Source organism: Lagopus leucura, unplaced genomic scaffold (assembly GCF_019238085.1).
Source record: "Lagopus leucura isolate 7727_CA_CO unplaced genomic scaffold, USGS_WTPT01 Super-Scaffold_100157, whole genome shotgun sequence".
In the NCBI taxonomy this organism is placed as follows: domain Eukaryota; kingdom Metazoa; phylum Chordata; class Aves; order Galliformes; family Phasianidae; genus Lagopus; species Lagopus leucura.
The window spans coordinates 2,804,251-2,829,725 of record NW_024962334.1 but is presented as its reverse complement, the minus strand read 5'-3'; the positions used below and the strand labels follow the sequence as shown (position 1 = coordinate 2,829,725).

The 25,475-nt window shown below is 39.2% G+C and overlaps 1 protein-coding gene across 2 annotated transcripts in view; it reads right to left on the bottom strand.

The window, feature by feature from the left end:
- AMPH (amphiphysin) overlaps positions 1–25,475 on the bottom strand; it is a 103,014-nt gene that overhangs the window by 54,367 nt on the left and 23,172 nt on the right. For both annotated transcript variants that reach the window (XM_042888606.1, XM_042888605.1), the window contains exon 2: positions 5,438–5,518. In XM_042888606.1, the coding sequence (XP_042744540.1) occupies positions 5,438–5,518 (81 nt within the window). The remainder of the gene's footprint in view (positions 1–5,437; positions 5,519–25,475) is intronic.

Sequence of the window (25,475 nt, the reverse complement as noted above, 5' to 3'; positions counted from 1 at the left end):
TGCACATCGTTTTGATGGTATCTGGCTTTGTGATCATCTAGTATCTGGACCTTAGGATGGCCCCTGAAAAGATGTCAGTCAGATGAAGTCCCTCAGAACACAGTTTGCAAATACTTCTAGGCTTACAGAAACAAAAGCTCCCTTCTGCTAGTGCAGATGGAGTTTTCATGTGTCCTGTTTATTTTGGGGGGTCAGGGACATCATTTGGAATCAACTTTGTTTAGCAATGGAGCCTTCCAGGGAGAGAGGTGTACTGATCCACCTTAAGTTGTAGTTTAGCAGATTTTAAAAATCCCCTACAGTTTAGTGTGGGACTCCACACTAAGGAAAACTAAGGAAACCTGCATATGAGCCAAGGGAAAACGGACTCTTCCACTGAGAGTGAATTTAAAACTTGCACTTTTCATTTATTGCCCAGATTATTTTTCCTAAAGCCTATGCACAAGATCAGTAAAATGAGGGGTTTGAAGGGTAGACATGAGGTGCATAAGACAATTAATAGATATACGGGATGCACATAGCTTCCAAAAGAAAGAAGGGTTTGCAGAACATGTTGAATTTCTTGTGAAATGTTTTCATCGTGCCCTTCATTCAACCCCAGATCAAAACATCTGCGACTGCCTACACATGACTTGAGTGCCTCTCCTCCTCTTAGAGCTAATGCAGGTCTCTTTGGTGCAGTCTATGGAGTCAGAAGGAGAACTAAATCCTAAAGTCAAGACCACTCACTCAGCACAGCTGCCTAGTGTCTTTTGGGACACCTTGCAACACATCCACAAACACAACTCATCCTAAAGGAGACTCCTAGCTTTGTGGGATGGTGCTGGGGAGCCAAGAAGGGGCGTCACAGATGGCAGTGGGTGCTAACATTTAGAGAACTGACTCACACTCCTCATGGCAACCACAAAGAGGGCTACGCCAGGAGCCACAAGTGAAATGAGGGTTCACTAACGTACCTCCAACCAAGAAGGGGATGTGTCAGATCCAGATGCTGCCTAGGAGATCCAGCTGGCAGCAGCAGGAGACACAGCTGGGATGTATGTCCAGAGTCCTTGTGGGAAGCAGGACTGGGGACTGCATTTCTACAATATGGCTCAGGGGTATGAGCTAAAATAGGACTGCTGGGCCCAAGTGAAGGGCTGTGTGTCCTGAGTGGGACTGATTAGGGCCATTAGGGCTGTGGTTGCCCCCAGAAACACGATGTGTTGCTATTTTGGCCCTGATGACATTGCCTGGTTCAACACAAATGAAGTCAAATACAGATACCTACTTTCAAGTACTGCAATCTGGGAATGGGTGAGCCTCCAGTGACAGAGTTCAGCTAAAAAACATGTCCCTGGAGATGCCAAGGTGTGCTTGAGAGGACCGCAGAGGCACATCTAATGCCTGTGTGTAGGCCACGAATGTCATCTTTGCTGTCTTAGGTCACAAAATCACAGAATCACAGAATGGCCAGGGTTGGAAGGGACCTCAAGGATCATGAATCTCCAACCCCCCTGCTGCATGCAGGGCCACCAATCTCCCCATTTAACACTAGACCGGGCTGCCCAGGGCCCCATCCAATCTGGCCTGGAACACCTCTAGGTAGCCTGATCCAGCTTCTTTAGGCAGCCTGATCCAGCACATCACCTCTGTAAAGGTGACATCCAACCTAAATCTTCTCTCATTAATGAATTATAAAAAGTTAGTGATATGTCTGACATGAAAAGAATACTTCAGCATCTGCTGACTGCCCCGCCAAACAGCAACCATAAACCACCAACAGCAGCACTCAGCATTTTGCTTTATTCTGACAATATTTCATGGGCAGATGCTTTTTTAATAGCAGCAACTGGTGTATCTCTGCGTGTACATATACAATATATAATGCTAATAGTTTAAACACTGAAACATTTTAAACTGTAGTCTATAAAATAAATCTCATAACTATGTAGGGAAAAATGGTGAGAGTAAATATTCACAGATGTGAAGGAGAATATTGATGCTTTACAAGTGCTGAGTCATTAAAATATAGCAGAGAATAAGAAAATTCCTACTGAACTTTCTGACAAAAAAAAAAGTGTAAGATGCAGTTGCTTGAATGATGATATCTATAGTTATATATAGAGAGAAATTTTGGACTTGATGATATTTTCACAGAGTAGAGAATTTTGCAGGAACTGTCTTTTTTTTTTTTTTTCCCTGAACTTCAAGGTCAGTTGAGGGGCTGAGAACATCCACAATTAGCTGTGGAGAAAGAAACACGTAAGTCCCAAGTAAATTCTTGCAATATACTGAAAACCTGTGCCACACAAGTTTATATAAGGTCCACAAGTTTTGTTTTAAAGTGACAATTTCCTGTTCACAACTTAAGTGGAAGGTGAAGTGGAAGCAGTTTTATTCACTGCTGAAAATCCAATCTTTTTGGTGTTTTTGTTTTTTTTTTTAGCTGCAGCAGCTTACTGCTTCTGACAGGAAAATCTGGAGGCTCTCTAGAGCCACTGTTCTCTCCAGACATGGGATGACTCAGTTTCTCCATGGTGATTCATCTGGTAATTCAGCTTTGAGTCTCATGCCAAATGGGGGTCTCTCATCCAGCTGTACTCAAATAGAGGTGGGAATGGACCTCAGGGCAGCTTAAATTATGCTATCCTAAATAAAGTTATATTGATCTTCTGGATGTACCCTTATACTGAGCATCCTGCTGAGCATGTTACATACTTATCATCCAACCTGCTCTTCAGGCAAGGAATTGCTTATTAAGATCTCAGTTTTTGCATTATCTGTTTCCTGGATAATAAGTGCTTTGCTCTTTTTTCTGTCCTTTCCCTGAGCTAAACTGGGAGTCCTCATTTATTATCCTTGGAGAGTATCAAAACAGGATAATTCTATCCATAAAACCAGTTGACCTCCCAAGTGACATCAGGTCAGTGAGGTGGAGAATTAAGACAAATAGTCCATTTCAACACCTTTCAATTTACCCAGAGCCCACATATCACTAGCTGTGACAGCCTTCCTCAAAACCAAATGTAGGAAAGTGAGATAGCCAGGAAATGGAACCAAATCACTGTCAAATGAGATTGCAAGAAACGAAGTTTAGCCTGAACTTTCTCCCAAGCTGCCCCTGTCACAGGAAGGACTACTATAACAAACAACCATCGTAGAGAAAAATAATCCTGAAGAGAACTGGAAAAGATGGTGCAGTCTCCAGTAGGGGGTGGCTCTCCTTGGAAGCCCACATTTCTGTCCACTGTTCTGTGGATCTCAACACAATGATCCATCACCTTATCTGCCTTTCAACTCTTTAATACCTCGAGTATGATTTTTCTTTTTCTAAGGGCTCCAGAATTGCAGAGGTAACCTTGAAAGCAGGATTGAATGTAAAACAAGAAGAGATGGCTGCTTGAGTCCACAGAGGACAGCAGTTCTGTAAAGTGCTGATCACTAAGAGTGATAATTCAGGTGCACAATGTAATCCTTTGAATCTTTGCATTCCCAGTCAGTTGAATATCAAAGCATAGGTAAAACTATGAAAACTTAAGCAATTTATTTGGGGTACCTGGTAGAAACAGTGTTCTTACAGCATTTTTTTTCCCTTTGTATTTGAGAAATTGAGCAAAACAGGATTATTTGAGAGCAAGACAAGCAGAACACAGCAGCATGCATGATTAAGTTAATAAATGTACACACGATCTTTCATTTGTTATGCCACTGAATCTAACCTAATCTGCATGTGTCACTCAAATGAGTTGTAGTATTTCCTTCAGCACTCATTCCTTGCCCATTTCCTACCGTGGCCCCAAGTCATATCTGCATTCAGATTTAACATCAATTCAGTTCCTGTGGAGTCCTTGACTGCTTATTCCTGTCTCTCAGTACTTCAGAGAAGGAGGAAATAAAAATGAAGAAATGCTAAGTTCCTCCTTAGCCCTTGGCAAGAGTTTCAGCTGAAAAACAACATTACAGAAAATTCTTGGTAGAGAATAGAAGAAACACACACTTGAAACATAATTTTGCTGATAATGACTTTTTTTTCTCTTTCATCTCTTCTTTTTTAATTGACTCAGAAGCTGCATCTAAAAATACAACCCACAGAATTCTATTTTTTTCATGGGGATACTCCAGCTGCTCCTCTCCGATCCAGTAAGAGCCTTACAGATGCACCTTATTTCTAATAACACAGTTACTAGCTGTGCAAACATCTGTGTTATTGAAAACAATGATAAGCCACAAGATAAGAAAAATCAGAAAGAAAGAAAGAAATCCTCTATTGATATCTCAGCAGATTTGGAAAATAGGAAGGTGAAGAAAAGGGAAAATATGACATCTCTACGGGGCTTCAAAGCTTCTGAATGCTTTTTCAGCCTTATTAAATCCCAGTATCTACCTGACCTTAGCAAAACTGAGGAAAGAACCACTCTCCTCAGAGAAACAGCTTCTTTTACTTCCCATTATCATCATTTCAGAGGAAGAATGAGCTACATAGTCCAGTTAGTCCTCGAGCCTCCCTGTCCTTCTAGAGATTGGAAAATAACTGTAAGTCACTGTAAGATGCAGAAGGATTAATCAGAGTCTGAGCAGAGAGATTTCAGGATTTGTGTTTATACAAAAAGGACAGAAAGGCATGTGGTAGATTGGACTGAGTCAGTGTAGGAACTGCAAACACTAATATGAACCAACTTTTATGTCATGTAATTTTTGTGGGAGTAGTTCTCTCACTCTTCGATGGCTTTTACATATGAGCTCATGAAGGCTACTGATACCTCTGTATATACTTGCATAACAAGATTATTTTCTTGCTGACATTAACACCCTGGAGCTAAAAACCCCATCCAAAAAAGTGAGGAGCAACTGAAGTTAGACTTCAGGACTGCACTGGGAGTATATTATAAACTATTCAGGGAAGCTCAATTAGTATGTATGTATTTACAACATTAAGAGCAGTCCTGCTGCCCTGCAGTGCATCATCAACACTGCCACCACAGCTCTCACCATCCCTCCACTAGTGGGGAGTATGACAACACACAGCAGTCTAAAACTGTTCAGTTATTCACTTAATATAATACCAGTTTTACTACATACCACTGATGAAAACAATCCACAACATGAAACCAAGGAAACAAATCATTTTCTTTGTCAGAAGGCAACTACAAAGCAGTATCAAATTGAGGTTGGGTTCTGTTCTAAATCACACTGTTGAAAACATGCTGACACTCCAATGAATCCCGATGGCATGATGGGATTATGAATTATTAGAATATGCCTATTTAATATAAATGTATTACATGTTTGTATGCAGAAATGCAACTAATTTTTTTTTTTTTAAATTTCAGAACAAAATCTTACACTCATATGATTGAAAGCATTTTCTTTCACCTGTTACCCTTCACCATCTTCTTCAAAATTAGCAAGTTCAAATACACTGCATCCTTCTTAAGAAACCAAGGAAGTAACTGACCTCTTGCCGTTTGAAATTTTGAACGTATTCTTCAAACTGTTCATCCTTTGTTTCATCTGCTTTTCCTAGTTTTTGAAGTACCTACGTTGGGAAAGACAAAAACAGATCAGTATTAGTGTCACAAAACAAAAATGCTGTTACATTCAACACTTTTGTTCCTTCTGTGAGGCTGAAATTGCGTTTCACTTTGTTGAAGTGCTACACGCACCACTGTTTACAAAGTTTACCTGGGAAACCAAAAATCAAAAATGGTGACCACAGACAAAGCAAAATATGTTGTGTGCACGAGCAGAAACATACTTGGTGAGGGCAGGTATGTGTTAATATACTTCAAAGTATGGAGTTTCTTGGAGGAGAGTGTATGTTGGTTTTGTTTCCTTCCTTTTCCTTTATTATTATTATTTTGTTCTAAATAAACCTACTTTTCCTTCAGCAAAAAATCCCAGGGTCTCAAAGCAAGAAAAAATTAGATAAATTTGCTGTCACTTCAAGTTCTCTTCCCGTGCAGTTAGACTAAAAAATCAAGTCATATTTTTTGACTGTTTATGGCTCATTATGTCCAATGGTACTAACGCTATCCTTAGCTGCATGATTTTCAGCATTAAATGAGAATAAAGAATTGTGAGACATGTTTAAAACTTCTATTGTTTCATATTTACCATCCTCATTAATTCAGGAGTTGACTGTCATCTGTTAAATAATAAATACATTGCAGTATGTCAGCAACAAAGGTTATTCATGTGATAGCAATCTCAAAAATAAATTGAACCGCTAAACTTTATACAGTGTTAAACTACAAAAAATATATTATGATATTAAATCACACCACTGCAAAGCCATTTTAACACTGAAGATTTGCATATAAAAGAAAATAAATTTTACCCTTGTTAAAAAAAGCACCCAAGCTTCATAGAACACTGCTAGAGGAATAAACCATCTCAGAGAGCGATATTGAGTTTGCTCTCCCAAGAGAAAGCAACCAACTTTTCTATTTTCACAGAAAAGGCAAGCAAACAAACAAACAAAACAAATCAAACAACAACAATCAACGTAAAAAATCCACACTAGCTGATACCATGAATAAACATAGAAACAGCCCCAGTCCTGGCATACTTTGTGTCATTTCATTTGAACTTAAACTCCAGTCTGCCTGGAGCCGTAAAAGCCAGAATGCACAAAGGTGCAGAGAGCATTGCTATCATGGAAACCAGAGTTAAAGATGATCAAAAAGCTGATGCGACGTGACCTGTGCAACTGGCATGTGGGACTTCAAGGGAGTTCTGACGTATGTACAGCAGAAAGAAAGAATGAAATCAGAAGAAGAAAAAAAAAAAGATTTTTTCTGACCATAGTCATGTTTTAAGTTTTCATTGCCATGGCTCATTTGGGCGTTTTGGCTTGCTTTTAAGTCCCCAAGATCTCACGTGTTCTCATCACCAATCCTTTTATAAAACAAGTATAACAGTCAGCTTTACAGAGGAATCATTTAATTTAACATTTCAAATAATCACAGCAGTACCCATAGCTTGCTGTCACCAATGAGTCCAACAGTATGCCCCCAGCTGCAGCGTGGCTTTGATCTGCACCAAATGGCTCCCTGACAATTGCATGTTTGCTTTCAAAGTGCTGGCTGCCAGGTAAACCCCCTCACTGAACCAAGACGTTCAAGCTGTGTGCACAGGAACAAGTAGTGGGCACATTAATTAGAGTCAGAGAGATTCATAGCATATGTAACAAACCAGGGCAAAAAAACTTGTCGTGATAAATTCTTTTATCTTTATATTCACAGCACACATTTATGTCTCCAAATGGATGCTCGGGTCCAATAGCACAAGGCTTAAACAACCAATCCCTTACAGAATTTCTACGTTGTTTTAATCTCATCTCTGACTTTTAAATTCTTCCTATTTTCAGCTACATAGCTGAAAGTAAGCTGGAGTAAGAGATGGTGTTAGAAGCTGGCTTCTGCAAACAAGCAGAAGAACCAAAGCTGTTGCTGAGAATCTCATGGCCCAGAAGAGCTAGAATGAGACATGGACTCAGAGAGTCCAGGATTGGTAGCTAGTGCACTTTTTTTCTTAGCATGCCCACACAGAGAAAGAATGTTTAGGACTAGGTTTCAGAACACCCATCAATGAACAGCCTATATTATTGAAAAGTATACACAGAAAAATAAAAGTTGAAGAAGCAGATGTGAACTGGAGATGTTGTACCGAGGGACATGGGTTAGTAGGAAATATCGGTGATAGATGGGCGGTTGGACTGGATGATCTTAGAGGTCTTTTCCAACCTTGGTGGTCCTAGGATTCTGTGAATCTCATGAAACATCTACAGTCAACTGTTCTGTAGTTTTCTGAAGAACGCTTAAAATATTTGGTAAACTTGACCTCCCTATCTAAAAAGAAAATAGGCAAAAATGTTGCACATATTTCATTTAATTAGCAGAACTTGAAACAGTAGCTCTGTTTTTTCCTGATTTAACTGTAATTTACAAATGTGATACTATACGGTCCACACGATGCACTGAATTGTGCTACGGATCTAAAATGTATTAGTATTGGTATTGAGAATGAAGGTAAAAGCTAAATTTGGTCTGATGGTAAACCTTGATTCTGTTGAATGAATACATGTACTGATCAATGGTCTGGTAATACGGTATTGAGACAGATAAATGACAGATTCAATACACATAATTTGTGTAAGTACATCAACCATATCTGATACCATTTATTAATATTTTCATTTGCATATTTCCATGTGAGGATGTTGCATCTTCAGTTACCATTTTGGAAAACATGAGACTTGACAATTTCCATTTTAAGTCATTTAAGCACCTTCATATACCAAAATCAATAAAATTCAGATCTCTGAAGATCTGAACTGCTAGAAAAAAAAGCGTCAATAATTGGCTGATCTTGAATTAAAATGACGAATTCTGTAAGGATGGTGAAGTAAATATTGCTAAGTGTCTCCAACATGTCAAAGAAAGGACATTAATATAATAGAAAAGCTTACTGGTAGGATTGAGTACACTTGATTATATTGAAAACTCATATCTTGTGGCAAGGATGACAGTGTTATAATAGCTGCTGAGGCAGTCATTCTGAAGGGCTTATCCACCCTTCTTTACAGAAGTTTCCCAAACTATGGTACTGCTGGGAAGGGGAGGGAAATAGTGATTTTCAGATCTAAACCAACGCTAATAAGGAGCTGTGATATTCTTAAAGAACAACCAACGTGTTCCAAACCACTCAAGGTGTAAAGACAGGTTTGCTCAGATAGGAATACCCAGGACAAGTCTTCATCAGAAATTCTCAGGACTTAAAAGCTTGAAAACATTAAGATAATCTAACTTGCCAAAAGTACTCTTAAGTAAGGATATTACAGAACAACCCCAGCAAAACAAACACTTTTGAGTGAAAGACCAAAAGTCACTGCCTTACATCTTTTGAGAGCAGCAAATGGCTCAGGACCTCAGCAGAAGCAAACTCATGCACCTATATCACTGTTCTACAGTACTGCTTTAAACTTAACATTTTTCTCTTCTACAACCTGTAAAAGAAACACCAAGGCTGGACGAATAGCACATGCCATAGTGAAGAATGCCCTCCTAATATCCAAGTTAAATCCTCTCTTTCAGTTTAAACCCAATGCCCCTTGCCCTATTTCTACCCTCTTTGATAAAGAATCCTTCCTTTAGGCCCCTTTATGTACCAGCGGGCCACAATGAGCTCTCCCCTGAGCCTTCTCCATACAGAACAATCCTCACCCTTCTTTGATCACTCTCTCTTCTTCCTCTGTTACCTGCAGTCTGGATCATTATCATTACTTACTGTAAGAAATGATGACACTTGGTTCAGGTTTTCAGGTCAGTGCTAGCTGATCTGTAGTTATCACTCTATTTGTCCCTGCACACTTACAGTATTTATGATGCAGAGAGAATTCCTGATCATTCAACATTCTGCAGTCAATTCTCATTGCTGTGCAATGTATGTTGTATCTCTATTATTGTATTTCCATTTGTTTCCCTGTCCCCTGTTAGGGCTTGTCTTATACCGGGTACAATAGCCCTTATTTACCCACCACCTCCAGTTAAATTTTACTGCTGAAGTCTGGATGTGGTGGATCACATAGTAGAAGATAAGCCTCAAAGCAAACTGCAATTTGGGAAAATATATTTAGTGGAGGAATGCAACTTCACCACTGCTGTCCTAATAGATGACAATTTCTGCTGCATGGAGACAAAAAGAAAAGTCATATACTGAACATCACTAATACATGAGATATGGCCTAAGAGATGGAAGTGGAACCAAGTGCTCACCAGGATGGAAGAGCACGAGAAGTACTCTACAGGTCAGACTAAGTACCTGTATGACCTACCAACCTCTCTCAGGCCTTCCCAGGAGAAGATACTTTGGGAGGATACAAAGCAATTGTGCAGTGGCAATTCTGAACATCCTTGCAGAACCTAGCAAACTGTTTCAATCATCTTCTGGTGTGGTGTCTTCAGGTTCTAAATCCCTGCTGGATTTTTCCTAATGACAGTCCTGTCCTTGTTAAAGTCAGGTTAGGGATTTGCTGTTTGCATGAATATTCACTTTCTCATGGCTGCTTTTCTTTTGCTAATTTTATGTCAGATTTTGTTTGCTGGTGCTTTGAGTGCTGTAAAATACTACAATATATAGAAGTAATTATGTAACAAATGGGAAGAGTGCTAAATAATAACCAGACAAGCATAAAATGCTATGATAAGATATGTTCTCTTAAATGAAATTGAAAGAGGGAAATGTGATCTTTCTACACAGCCTGAATGACAAATGTGAACATTATGCTATGAGAGATGATTATAACAACTTTTCTGCAAATTACAGAATCTAACTGCACATCATTGACCAGATGATGTTAAAAAGCTCTAGAGAGGGCTGCAAAATAAACATTATAATTCTTTTCACAGTAACACCACAGGCAGACTTCGACATCAGCCCTCGGTCATTATGGTTAAAGCCAGAAAGTGCTTTACAGAGAGCACAGACCTGCACATTGCAGTGCAGCACAATGCTAGACTGTTTCTCACTACTGGTTCCTTCTTGCACTCAGAAAACTTGCTGTACTGTAATTAGGCACCTTTGCAACATTTAACATGATGGGTGGCTATTGTTCTGCCTAAGTGGATTCTGTGAGGTTGAGCAATTTAAGGAGACTTAAAGACAAACTTCGGAGTTCTGGAGGCTTGTTTTGCTTGTGAGAAAAGAAGAAATGTTAAGAGCAGTGTCAAAGCGTTGCTAAGGCCTTTTTCCTGCTTGTCTCTGGGGACTTGCATGGAGTTTAATGCTATAAACCCTCCCAGCTGGAAGGGTGGCTCATCGCTCTCCATATGTGGTCTGAAAAGTATGCATACCTACTGAAAGTGAAAGCCTAGCACAGCACACCTGCAGTGTACTTAAAAAGTTGAACTCTGGAGAGGCAAGCCATGGAACTAGTTTTCCTGTGTGCTCCATGGAACCAGCCTAACAGGGAAGGGCATCCAGGTAGAGAACGTGGGAAGGGGCATGGTGGATGACCTTCATGGGAGGCATTTTAAAGAGAAAAACAAAATAGAAAGAAAGGTTAAAAAAAAACAGGGGAGAAAAAAAAGTAAGAAACCAAATGAGGAATTAAAAGGAAAGCATTACATTAAAGGTAACCTATAACAGAAGAATGAACATTGAGAAGCTGTGAGTTTGATATTTCATTTATTGCTCACTTTACCACTGAGGAACTGAAGTACAGTAAGAGCAAGTAACTTCTTCACCAACTTCAGAGAAAGTTAGTTACAGAAGGGTAGCAAATGCAGACAAGCATCTTAACTTCTTGGCCTTCCTCCTATGAGGAGGAGTCTCTTACTACAGAAATTTGCTGTGTTTAGACCTGTACAGAATAAAAGAGGAAGAGAGAACAAAAAGACAATATGTATGCCCTTCTCCAGCTATTGAAGTTTGTATTTCTTGAAAAGATTGATCACTTCTTTGGTTGAACAGGAGCTAAATTTAACTGTCTGCACAATTAGCAATAACGTCCTTGGCTGAATTTCCACATCCTTTACTGCATCCCACATAAATAAAAGTACTGCTCTGCTGAATTAATAAAGCATCCTGTCAGTTGCTATTACTTCTGCCTAAACTTACTAATCCAGTTGAAAGTACTTGGACAAGTATTTCAGACCTGTAGGTCCTATCTGTACATCCAGGCCATGGACAATTTTATTTCCCTCTTCCTTACCAGCTCCTTCACTTCCCTGTTCCCTTATGGTTTATCCTCTACACTTTCTGTTGAGCAGATATTTTCCTTTAGTGCACATTCTACAATAAGTACTAACAAGAAACACTTCCCACTCTGACAACTATTCACTCAGCTCATGTTATAACTTCATGTTATCAGTCCTCTATTCACTTTTTCCCCTATTTGGGCTGCAAACTTTTCAAAGCAGAGAGTATCTGATATTTTCCTTTCACTGTATTGAAGACAAGGCAGTACTTATCTTGATTTGCTCGAAGTTCCTACCCAAAAACCCATGATTTTACAACTTATCTTCCAATTTAAATTTACCCAGTGACCAGCTAGTTATTTCACTATTTACTTGAAAATTCTGGTCCTCAGAAACTATGAGAGAAAAGTTAAAGCCACCATTCAAAACTTTTTTCATTGTATTTTCAAAGCATAAGAAGTAGCATCAAACCAGCTGTAGAAGAATTACTATTCACAACAATTTAATGATCCAAATATGTTAAAAAAAAGGAGTAGATTGCCTATAAACAACTTTCTTTGTTCCCCAAAACTAATTTTTGAGCTCCTGCAAATAGAACATTGAAATCAACTACAGTGACATTCAGTGAAAAATTATTTAATCTGGAAAAAGCTGCAATATGATTGCAAAAAACCTGTCTTCTGTACAACAGTGTTACCGAAGCTCACCCTTGCACATGGAAATTTATCTACCCTACTGTAGTCCTCAGCAGCACCATTCTGTTATCTCTAAACTAATTAAGCTTTTCCTGGGTCAAGAAGAAAGATTTCAAAGATAAAATTGCAATTTATCTGTGGTTAGCTCAGTTCTGCTTTCATATTTATGCACTTAAATTCTACCTTGAAAAAGACAACTTTGTCCTTTACAGACTCAGAATTGTTGCTCTGGATTCATTGCAGCAAGTATTTAATGATGTTTTATCTGTCTGTCTAATGGCAGTCAAATAAAAAATAATCAAGCAAAAAGCTTTTCAGTAACAAAGCCAAAATAAAGATCACGTTCAATACGACAGACCTTGAATTTAAAAACACACAGGCATTCTTCCCCTGTCTAGTTCAACTGGATATATATAGCAGATTCCTATTTTATTCTTTTTAGCTCTGATGGTATGCTTTCAGTGGATCAAAGAATTCATAAAGAAACTTGCCTTTCACTTTAAGTAATGATGCTTTTCAGGTTATTTCCCATTCTACTTGCATTGCAGTACCTGATTTTCTGTACTTATTTCCAAGAGTCAAGAACAACAATTTCTACTGATTTTGATTAAACTCACCGAACAGAACCAACTTATAACAAGAGAAATGGATTTTGACATTAAATAGATAAAGAGTTAGTATTAAAACATAATGTCTCCACAGCAGGTTTATATTAAGTCTGTAAATTCCATTCAATAACTTTATGGGCATCTCCAGGTTAATTCCAATTAAAAAAAAGGCAAATAAAGGTCAATTTACAAAAGAATGTGACTTCTAAAATCTGGACGAAGAACCAGAGAAAAAGTTTCAAAAATTAATAAATTTTCTGCAAAGGTAAAGGCAAATAAAATGCTTAAGAGAGATATTTCATTTTGACACAACGTGCTTTTCTATCCGCTGTCTGCAAGATAAGGAGAAATGGCTCCATTTCCCACTCTGCAGTAAGATTCAATCCACATTCCTAGGCCTTGAATGACAAAAACATCCATAACCACAGCCATGATGGCAGAAGCAAAAGCTCAGCCATTCCGACATGGGTAATAATGGAGCTCACAGGTTACTCATTGTGCAGCTAGTTAACAGGTGAACTTACTTTCCTTTCATTGTTACATATGCAAGGCTAGTCATGTTTTTGTATCTTATCCCTTTGGCTGCTAAATTAATCCATATGCTGAATGCAGCAATACAGCTGCCTAAACTTGACTGCCTCCTCCAGTCTGAGCTGTGGCATTTTCACAGATATTCTTACTCCTTGATAAAGGAGTTGTCTGAGGCTGAACAAAATGCTAACCTTTGGTCCAGCACAGAAGTGCAGTTATTGTCTACCCAGAGGCTCCTTGATGCCCAGTCGAGACAGGATTTCCTTGTTGAAGGCTCAGGGCAATCTTCACTACAGGACTGAGAGTAAAACCCTTGGAAGCAAAATCAAGAGTTCCCACTGTGGTTTGGTGGCTTGCCAACAGAATATCTCACCACCTGTTAGACAGTTTCATGTCATGCCACACATAGCAATGAAGAACACGAAGAACATTTCACCTCATACTTTGCAAAACATTTGCCAGGTTGATGCTCATCTGTGGAGGAATTGACTGTTTCTTCATGAAGCACGAATACATTGCAAGCTAAATACCAGTGAAGTGCCTGACATGGCAGCATTTGCTAATGAGTTACTTTTCATCTTGTGCCAAAGCTTTCTGCTGCACCCTCATCCAAAGCAAGAGGAAGTGACCTGATACTTCCAGGTGAATTCACTGCCCTGTAGGTGGAATGATAATTAGGTCTCCATTCCCAATAATTGAGAAAATTATTTCCCAGGTATATGAAAAATTAGATAGATCCCATAGACTTATTCTTGAAACTTGAAAACTCAGGAAATCATTTATGTTACCCAGGCGTTTCTTTCATTCGTTTTTTCAAAATAGCTTTTTCAAAAGCTCACTGATTCATGAGAGAATTATTTTACTTACTGGAAGAATCTGAGGGCATTTCGTAACAATCACAAATTCCCCAAGACAAGCTTTATAAAAATTACAACTAACCTAGCATAACGTGGTAGCTTTGACTAGCAGAATACTAGTAAATACTTCTGAAAAGTTACCAGCTTCCCATCTCATGGTATTTTACAATTATTCAACATTTTTGCATTACTCGTGGTCAAAAAACCTAAAGTATTCTGAAGGAGCTCATCTTACATAGCATATTTCTACATTTCTCATTGATAGCTGCTAAGGATAAGGTTGTTCTCAGGAGTTTACGTGCATCATTTCTTCATGCTCATCCCAAGTCATGGTCACCGGGTACTTGAAATGATTTAGACATTATTTCAGTACCAAGGAAGAAAATAACCACGCTGATGCAGATAACTGAGGTTGGAGAAATAGTACAAATTAAACAGGACTTTAAAATAACAGGCAAAAGTTAAAGAAGGCTCTAAATTAATGCCAGTGTTAGCAAGGTCTACAAGCCAAGGTAGCATAAAATGCCCACATTTTGACATCTAGATTTTGCTTGAGATGCTGCAAGCAAACACAGCCCCACGCTCTCCTGCAAGGTTTAGGGATGAGACCCCAGAATTAGCCCTTTCCCTGGCAACTCCCCTGGACATAGCTCAGAGCTGCTGAGCATGGAAACTGGTGTGTTTTGCTTGGGTCCACAGCACCCAGAGCACAGTTAGGCCCACTTTGCAGTGAAGTTCTTTCTTTGCCAAGCAAACAGCAGTCCTGTTCTATTCTACATGGCAAAATCAACAGATTTAAGAGCTCCCTAATAGATACAGTTTCCATGCAAAAAGTTGTCAGGAAAAGTCAGCATATCTCCTAATGACAGAGAAGAACTGGCAGAAAAGAACATTACTTTTCCAAAGCCCTCACAGTGAGAGGTACTCCTGAAGTCCCCACTCAGCTGCAGTCACATTCTTATATCTTTTAGTGGTCTTTATTTGTATAAACAACGAGCCAGAGGACAATGCCAGCGTGATCAACGTGAATGAACTCAGGATTTGGTAAAAATATATTTCTGATACATTGAGAGGGATAAAAAAAAATAAATTACAAAGTGATAGGAAATATAGAAAATTACACTTCCAGAGCTCCCATGAATATAATTCTCCCTCAGCAACAACAACTGAACAACACAAAGAACTAGAAAAGCATGTGTGAGAGAGTACAAATACATATAAGGGGCCAATCTTGATTATTACACTGGTGTGATTAGACTTGGGAATCTGAATATGTGAGAGAAAGAGGTAGGATTAGTTTCTCTCTCACTTCCAGAAATAAAATGATGCATATGGCAGTGACTGCTTAATACTGTCTATCATAGCTACTCAAGCTGTCACAGTTCTTATAGCAAGAAATTAAAATTCAGTTTAAAGATCCTGGAGCAAAATAAGGAAATCAGAACTTGCTGTGGATAATTCTGTACGTGTGTGGCATGATTAGATTTATTGATTCATTTCTTAATCAAATACTATCCTTGAAATTTTCAGCTGTGTAAAATAGCTTCTGCAGTATGTAATTTCCTAACAAAGACATTTTTAAAATGATTTTTCTTACATTCTTTCATAAGGAATGCTTTTCACAAATTGAACCATAACAGCAAGCAGAACTATAGGCATTTATAAATACAAATGTAACCTCTGGCTGCAGCTAACAGATGAGAAATGCACCACATCCATACCATTTTGTTCAGGTATATAAAGAGTATGTCTAGGAATACAGATGTATTTATCACCCAAAGGTAAGGAAAGAGGCTACAAGTACTTCAGGAAACACATAATACTCTTGGGTGTCTTTAAAAAAATCCTGCTTTTTTATTTAAATGTTTAGAGACATTGTTTATGACTAAAGAAGATCAGTCCATGCATAGTAGTAGCAGAGGAGCTTGTTTAATGGAATAACTGAAATTATAAGGCCAAATATCTCACAGGCTGCTGAGATATATATTTCAGATAACTTCAAGATTCACCTGACTGAGCAAAATCATAGGTTTAATCACACAGTACCCTTCAGTGTCTGTGGGATTAACAGTAGAAGATATTGAATACGGGCTACCAAGCTACACTGAAGAGATGGCTATAAAAAGACAAAAAAGAGAGGACATGCACCTGTCCTATGTTGGGCAAATCAATTTTCTGCACATGATGCTAAATTATTATAATAAAGGAGCATTATAGACCTCCTCCTGATCCAAAATACCTATGTAAGTACCTGTGCTTCCATCCATGTCTCAGCTCTTTCTTGCAGCTGAATTCTACTGTCCAGCTTATTTCATACAAGATGTCCTTGAAGAGAGCAGCTCCCAGGAAGACTATGGTTTCCAGGGAAATAAATGATCATATTAAGAACCTTCTCATCTACTATTGCAGTAAAATAATACGCTAACTGATTTAATACACTCCACAGCACAAGGTCCAAAACAGCTGACAATTAGAAGCTGTAAAAGTTGTTCAGTGTTTTCCTCTTTTACAGTTTACCTGAGTAAAATTATAGAATTTATACCAAATTGTGTACTGTAAGATTCAGTCCATTAAATTTTTCTTAATGCTCATCTCAGAGTACAGACAATGAGATTGATAAGAGTGTTAAAAAAACAACACAGTTTGTTGTGGGGATTAGGGGAGGAAAAGAAAATAAAAAAATAATGCTATGAGTCAAAGGGATCGTGACATACCCTTTATCCAATTGTGTTTAAGGGGCAAAGTCCCTTCTTGTACTTGGAAACTTGCAAGTTGCTTATTCTGCAGCTGGTTTGTATCCTTAAACTGTGGAGAAGAGATTTTAAGAAGCTGTCAGTTAAGCTTTTTCTCCATGAGGGAAAATGTACTCAATCGTTAGTGTTATAATTAGTTTGGGCTTCACCAAATTAACTAATCCCGACCTTGTTCATGAATTGTAACTACTGCTGCAGTTCTCTGGCTCCCACTTTCCTTCTAAATAAGCAGCATCTGCTGCCTTTCGGCAGAGAATGTCTTTTCCACTCAGAAGAACAACAAGTATCCTAGCAGTAATAAAATGTTTGTCTTTGCAAATACTGGAGTGGAGCCACTGTACTGACTTTCAGTCACAGGAGAAGTTTATCATTAAACAGCTTACTTTTACAAGATTAAACTATACTGTAAGTCATCATTCTAGAGCAAGATATTTGTATCACCACTTTTCTACCTCGCATGTCTGTGATGCTCACTTTAACTGCAGTGCTGCAAGCCTGCACGAGGAACGCAGAGAATGAGGCATCCATGGACAATATACCTACACAGACACAAAAATATGTATGCATAATTTTGTAAATATACAAATACATGTACGTGCATGGTATATAAGTAGCTGAGACCAGGACAGCATTTCTGCAGTAGATCTCCCAGTCAACTCCACTGATGCTGCTTGTGGATGAAACAAAACTGTGGGAGTGCTCTGGCAGCACAACTCCCAGCCTCACACAGGTGTTCAATTCATGGGATTAGAGTTAACCTAAATTTAAAACAAACCAACAAGAACTCCAGACCTCTTCCTCCCTGCTCCCTTAAAACACTCCAACCAAACCAAACCAACACAAAACAAACAGAGCGGAGTGCCAGGTCGTCCACACTTGCTGTTTTGATCCAGAAACACATCCTTATCAGTTCTCATTCCTCTCGTGTTAGCCTCAAGGAAACTGATAAAGCCAAATTGACTGCACTATATGCCAGCTTATTCCAAATGGGAGAGTTCTGTGGCCTCTTCAAGAGTCAGTGTCTCCCACATCTGGGTGGTTTGTCATAAATTAATATCAGTTGATGTAATACATCTGATTGAAGATTTGATCCCCTGAGTCTCATGCACTTCAGGAATGTCTAACCTTTTGGGATTTGTTAGTTAGCTTATTTTAATCTTAAGACTCCTTGAAAAATATTTTTACTTCAAAAAAGTTTCCACCAATGCAATCATAAAGTACCAGTCAATACATTAAACTAAGCAAAAAGGGTTTTGTTGTTTTTTTTTTTTAATCTACCTAAATTTACCAAGTTTAATCAGACTTCCACAATGTGAAGAACTCAGTTTGGACTGAGATCTGAGCCATGATATTAAGGAAATCATTATCATGTACCACACACAAACCTCTTCTGACTTCATAAATGTTGCAGGAAAATAAAGCAGGAAAAGCTTTATTTAATACATATTATATACTCAAGCAATCAGCTGTCTTAATTCATAACTATCCCAGAGGCAAGAGACAAACACCTTGAATTATTTTATGATCTATCCTGTTGCCACTGAAGTTGAAAAGCACAGAATATCCTGAGTTGGAAGGGATCTACAAGGATCATCAAGTACAGCTCCTGGGTCCACAATGGAATACCCAAAACTCAAATCCTTTGTCTGAGAGTGTTGCTCAAATGCTCCTTGAGCTCCAGCAGCTCAGGGCCATAATCACTGCAATGCACACCTCCCCTGGCACAGCTCCGTGCCATTCCCTCTGCCCTGTTGCTGTCACACAGAGCAGAGCTGCAGCCACCATCAGGCCTCCCATCAGCTCCTCTGCTCTGGGCTGAGCAAAGCAAGGCACCTTAGGTGCTCCTTGCCCTCCAGACCCTTTCCTATCATGCAGACCTCCTATGGACGCTCTCTCTGTTAGATGTTGCTTGCCAACTGGCAGGGCAAAGACATGCAGAAGTGTCTCCGCATGAGAACTTCCACCAAACTGAAAAAAGAGAAATTAAAATTGAGCTACCTGAATCAGAAATGTCTTCTGCTTCTGATCCAGAGGAGCTTGTTGAGACCTCAGGCTCCCCTTCTGCTGTTCCCCCAGGATAGCATCAAGGAACAGCTTGGGATGATGCTGCAGCAGCATGGATAAAGGAAGAAAAGGATTCTCTAACTTTTTCCGATGAAGAGGAAATCAAACTTTTACCTCATACTTCTTCTGAAAAGACCAAAGACAAAGCCAGCATCTTCTCAGCCCTCAGCTTTCCAGAGAAACTCTATGACTGGTTGAAAGCGACCAATTTAAGATGATTCTGTGGGGTCACAGTGGAATCTGTATCGTCCTCAATGAAGAAATGCTTAAAGTACAAGTACTGGGAAGGAAAGGACCTTTGAGAGTTTTTCAGTCTGAAAACACGAAAAGCTTAATTAGTCAGCTTAATCTGTATGGATTCCCCCTGTACTGCCCCAGTTGCACCAGCAGTTCTCCCCAGGCACACGCAGGGGATGGACCAGCACCCTAGAATGGGATGCGCTGCAGACAGCAGGGGCAGCAGCACCAGTTACAGCTTCATAAATTGAGAGGTCATAGATAGATAGTCTGGAAGGATGCTTGAGGAATAAACATTTGCTGTTGCCAGGTCCTTTTACTTATTTAACAATTCTGCAAATAAAGTGTTTGAATAATAAACTAGGCAGATGTAATGTGGCGTGATAAAGTTTTAGTAAAAAGAAGACGTCTGTATGAGTGTTCCTGGTCTTCTAATGCCCCCTCCATTGTAATGCCTATGTGACTCATACTAATTCATCCATGTGATGTTCATCACTGTTATGATTCCTACAGCACTGCAGGTAAGGTGAGGAAAATGAAAGGAAGTTGTTTTTTGAGGCATTTCCAGGCTGTGAAACAGTGCTAAGGCAAAGAAAGCTCATGAAATGAACCTAAATGAAAGGCTGCCTAAATAATGATGCTACTCCTATCAGGATAACTCTTTTGTTAGGTAGCCCACTTGCTTCTGTTTGTGAAGACTAAAGGCTCTACAAGAAAATTTCATAATACGCAAACTAATAAGAGGACAGAGGAAATATTAAAAGGAACAAAGCTAGGAATAAAAATTATATATGTCTTTGAATGTTGAATTTGATGCACTATATATATATATATTACACATACCGTGATTGATAACTGCAATGGAAATCCTGGATGCTGCAAGAAACTGTATTAGCTATTCAGTAGATGCCATTGTTTCCTCAAATTTAAATTAACCCCAGTACTTCAGCTGGTTGCTAGGAGCCCAATGGAGATGCTACATTTTCACACAAGTACCAAAGCTAAATCTTGTTAGTCCCAGGCATTGATCACAGCATGTTTTTTCCTAGGAGGAAGAATAATTTCAAGTTCTTACGTTCTACCTTTCTTAACTTCCTTCTCCATTTACCAGTTGATATATTCTTCTCTCCCTGTTCTCAGCTGTTGTCAGTGTTGCTACGCACTGGGAAACACTTGCTACATCCCTCAAAAGGAAACTGCATTTCAGTAGTGCCTGAAATGGATTCTGCATGAAACACGGCGGTCCTCATGGATGATAAAAGAATGTAAATGCAGAGTTACGCGATTAATGTGAAACTGTGTGATTAAGTGCAAGCCAGTGTGATTAACAGAGCTGCAACACATCAGTCCTCTGCTTTCTCTTTCCACAATTAACTTAATTGATTCTAAATTTGTTTCAAAATTAGGATGACACTATTTAAAGCATTTTTCAGACTGAAAGTACCGTGTTGGTACAGCATTTCTTTTTCTAATCTCCAGCTATTTACTATTTTGCTTCAAAATAAATATGCACCCATGAATGCTTAAAGATCTCTCACAGTGACATAGTAGCTGATTCCAGGGGAAAACGCTGCATGTGGGTTACAACATTTGGCTAAATATAGATGCTTCAGAGATTCTGGGGTCATGTTAAGAGAAAAATTAGATTTACCAGAGTGATACAACATTCCTTATGAATATGGACGAGGAAGGATTTTTATTATCAAGTATGACAGTGGCATTTGTAAGCACATGAAATGCATTAAAAATCTGCAAAACGTATGAAAAGAATTCTCAAACCCTGGAGCAGATGGGAAAGAATCCAGCTTGGTTGCTCAGAAATCAAGTAGTTAGACATGCTCTGCTCAGAGAAAAAAACCTCTAAAAATCACTTATCCTGAGGAAGAGTCAGGCCCAAAGCACTGTTGTTTCTTATGGCCACCTTCCTCTGTTCATCAGTGGGAAAGCATGTTCAGGTCACAAAAAGATTACATGGCTGCTGCAGGCAACAGAGAGCACAGCCCTGCCTTCCTCACTCACGCAGCTTGAGTCAGAGCTTGCTCTGTTTCTCAAAACCACTGCAGGCTCCAGCCGTTGTGTAACAGCCCCAGCAACCTTCCTGTGCTGCAACCCGCTCCTCTGAATGGCAGCACCTGAGCATGAATATTAACGGCCTGAAACAACAGATAGAGAGTGGAATTTTCAGTGGAGAAAACACCAGAAATAAAAGGGAGATCTCAAGAGCTGTCTTGTTATTTATTTATATTAAACGATGCCAGACTCTTGAAAAAATGAAGCACTCATGACCGTGCAACTGCACGGCATCTCAGCAAGTAAATCACAGCAATGAAAGACATGCAGGTGAGAACAATTTACTGCAGAATGGAAGACTTTGCTTCCTTGGCAGCATCAAGAAGCCTTAAATGTATGAGGAGTCACAGCAAGATTTTGCAAAAATGCAGGCTTTACCACAAGAATGTGCACTTCAATTAAAGCAGAATTAATTTACAACTTCCTGAAGGGAGGTTGTGATGAAAAAGGGACTGGCCTCTTCTCCCAAATAGTAGGATCCAAGGAAATGGCCAGAAGTTGTACCAGAGGAGGTTTAGGTTGGACATTAGGAGAAACTTTTTCTCTCAAAGGGTGGTCAGGCACTGCAATGGCTGCCCAGGGAGGTGGTGGAGTCACCGTCCCTGGCAGTGTTCAAGAGGCGCCTGGATGAGGAGCTATGAGATGTGGATTAGTGCTTGTGGTACTAATAGGAATGGGAGGGTGGCTGGACTGGATGATCTTGCAGGTCGTTTCCAACCTTGTGATTCTATGATTCAAAGATTTTCATAATTATAGATAGTCTTTGCATTTGGGTACACAACAGCTGCAAGACTGAACCCTGTCCCCAGAGGATCCCTTTCTGAAAGAAACAGCTCCTATGCTGTCCTACCTGCAGGGCAGCTGCTGGCCATGTGCTGCTGTGAAGTGCAGTGCATGTGCAAGGATGTGCTGAACAACCCCTGGGAAATCTGCTAGTCTTTGCTCAGGGCGGATTCCCCACGACTCCCACATCTCCACATGAAAAAAAAGTTAAACATAGTTGGATTTTCAAAGCTTTAAGTCCATCAGTTCTTTTAAAGAACAAGATCAATAATAATAACAATCTCAAAAATAATTGTGTGTAAACTTTGATGAAAAAAAAATACAATTAATTTCTAGCATAGACTGGAGCCTGGAAAAGTCAGGAATAACTGACTGTAAGTCAGGATAACTTAAAAAGCCATCAGAGTAAAATCAAATGGTTATCAGAAAGGAATCAATCAAGTAATCAAGAAATAAAAATGCAGCATCTAACTCCCCTGCCAGGATAACTTAGATGAGAATTTGAATCAGCCATAGGGGAATTTTTCCTGTTGCCTAGTTCAAGACAGAAAGCACAGGAAGCATAGGAAGGAGTCTTACACAAATTCAAGAGAAGCATGTTTTCCATTATAAAATAATTATTTTATAATGGAAATGGTGCATAAAATACATAGCATTAACTTTACAACATTTTACCCACAAATCCAAGAAATATAATTTCTACCCACACAATCATACAGTTACAACCCATTAATTACACTGAAATTATTTATCTTCTGAGCAGATATTACATTCCAAAAAGATGCCAGTAAAGATGACAAAAGAAAGAGATGAACTCTGGAAGACAAACAGGTGCTCACAGAGCCAAAGCTTAATGGCTCAAAGTTAAGTTGCAGTAATAAATATTTAGGAATGAAATTGAGCATCACACAGATGAAAGTGCCTGGGTATAGGCAGGAAAACTCACCTTTGGATAAGCTTTAATCCTTTATCAAATCCAAAACCTATAAAACCTTTTGCCAGTTTCCTAGGCCACGAGATAAATTACCCTCAAAAGGATTTCAGAATCTGCTGCAGTAAGATTTACTGGAGCTAACCAAACACAACGACAGAAATGAATAAATAAATAGCCTCGAGCACAGAGATGTTAAAAAGATTAGTCTGAACCCAGCAAACCCATCATGTCCATTTAAACACCTCCTTCTGAAATAAAACCAAACAAATACAAACGTTCTACTGTGAGAAACCATCTTCCCTCTGCACAATATCACTCAACACAACAACACAGCTTTCACGTAGATGAACAGCCTTAGCAACCTCTGTAATATGAAAGGTAATCAGCTTTTCCAAGTTAATGCTTCATACTCTGCATAACTTGAAGACTGAGATTTTCCCAAATATTGCAGATAAGCTGTGTATCAGGAGAAGGTGGTGCATTTGTGTGGCAAGGGGCACATCACCAGAACCTCTAGCTCCCACTTTCTACATGCACAGAGCTGAGATTTCTCACTTGCTTGCAGGTCCTAGTTTTCCTTTTGCAGTCATAGTTCCCCATTTCTCATTTTGTGAAGGACTACTGAGTACCACAGATCAACTATAAATACGCTATCACTTATAAGGGAAATAATAGCAAAAAAATAAATTCCCCTTCCCTAAAACACAAGGATGAAGCAGTTTTCATTAAGTGCAAGAGACACGATGGACGTGGTTCTGCCCTGCAGTTCCAACCCACATTGCTTCAGTGCAGTTATTACTCATCTTTTTTCTGCGGGATCCAGAGAGTCTGATCGCTGTGTGCTGCACAAAGAGGTCATTCCATTGGCATCTTCAAATTTTAGCTAGAAATTGAGGTGAGAACTGAGTAATTCCAGGATGAAAATATTCTGAGAAGAACTAATCTGCTCAGCTCTCCATTTTTATACACATTTTAATGCAAGAAACTGAGCAAGAAGTTCCTACAACCAAGGAAAATCAAAATTCACCAATCAAACCCAGGGATGATTTCTTTGTCTGTCTAAAATGATGGCTCTTTTGAAGACCGATTCTGCGTGAGCTGACCTTCTATTCAGTAAATCTTGCTACCATGTGATTAAAGCCCATTATAAAAATATTTATCCTTATTTAGCAGAACAATTTCCGACGCATTTCAAGAAGGGTGTCTATTTATGTCGAGCTTTAGAACACAATGATTACACCTCCCTTTGTTAGATTTGCTGTGCCAAAGGAATTGGGTTATATTTTACCTTAAGGTTACCCATAGACTTTAAGAAAGAGATCCTGTCTGAAAAATCTCTTTTATCATCAATGACAGCAAGAACTTGTTTTAATTCTTACATTTTGGGTTGCGTATGCCAAGCTATCAGACCAGGGATTTTTTTTTTTTTAATTGTAAATTGAAAAGCTTTATTCGTGAGAAGTCTGGCAAACAACTGTGCATCTGTTCAGTTGTTTTTCCCTGTTGAACAAAAAGGGCTTTTAGTAAATGAATATTTCTCACAAGCACGGGTTTGCAGCTTTGCTTCTGTTCCTCTGCAAGATACTTTGCTGACTCACCAAGTCCCTGAGCAAGGTGAGTCCTGCCAGTGCCAGCTCAAGGAATGGCTGAGCATGAGAATGAAAATGCTTGTTTGTTGTCATTGCTTGAGGAAACTGTGGGAAGGAGCATGCTGCCAGAAAGTAAATGTATGAGCAGCTGAGTTTAGCTGAATGCCCCCACTGGAGGTCACCTGCTTCTTAGTTTGAGTGCAGCTCAGGGGAGCACCAGGAAACACCTCTATGCAGAGCCTCCACACACATATGTACACCAGTGACCTACAGGGTGGAACAAGTACACTGGTTTTTGGCAAGAACACAGAGTATTTTCTTCCTGGGGTGGGGGGGAAAAGTACAGACAGTACTGTTAGCATATGCAGTATTCCATTTATGCTCACCCATTATCTGAGTGCTGGGTCTTCATATTTTAAAAAATAATAAAATAAACCCTCCTAAATTCATTTTTGCTATTGCAAGGCCAGATTGATGCAGAAAATTACAATCCAAGAATATCTCAATTTTGAAAAACCTTCATATAGTTTGATATTTTAATTATCATGCTGTCAAATGTCTAAAGTTGTTTGACTTAAAGGATCTGGAAGCTGTTGCAGCAAGGGAAGGAGGCAGATACAAAAGCTAAATGAATGCCAGATGGTTTATCACAAAACACAAGTGTAGGGGTGTG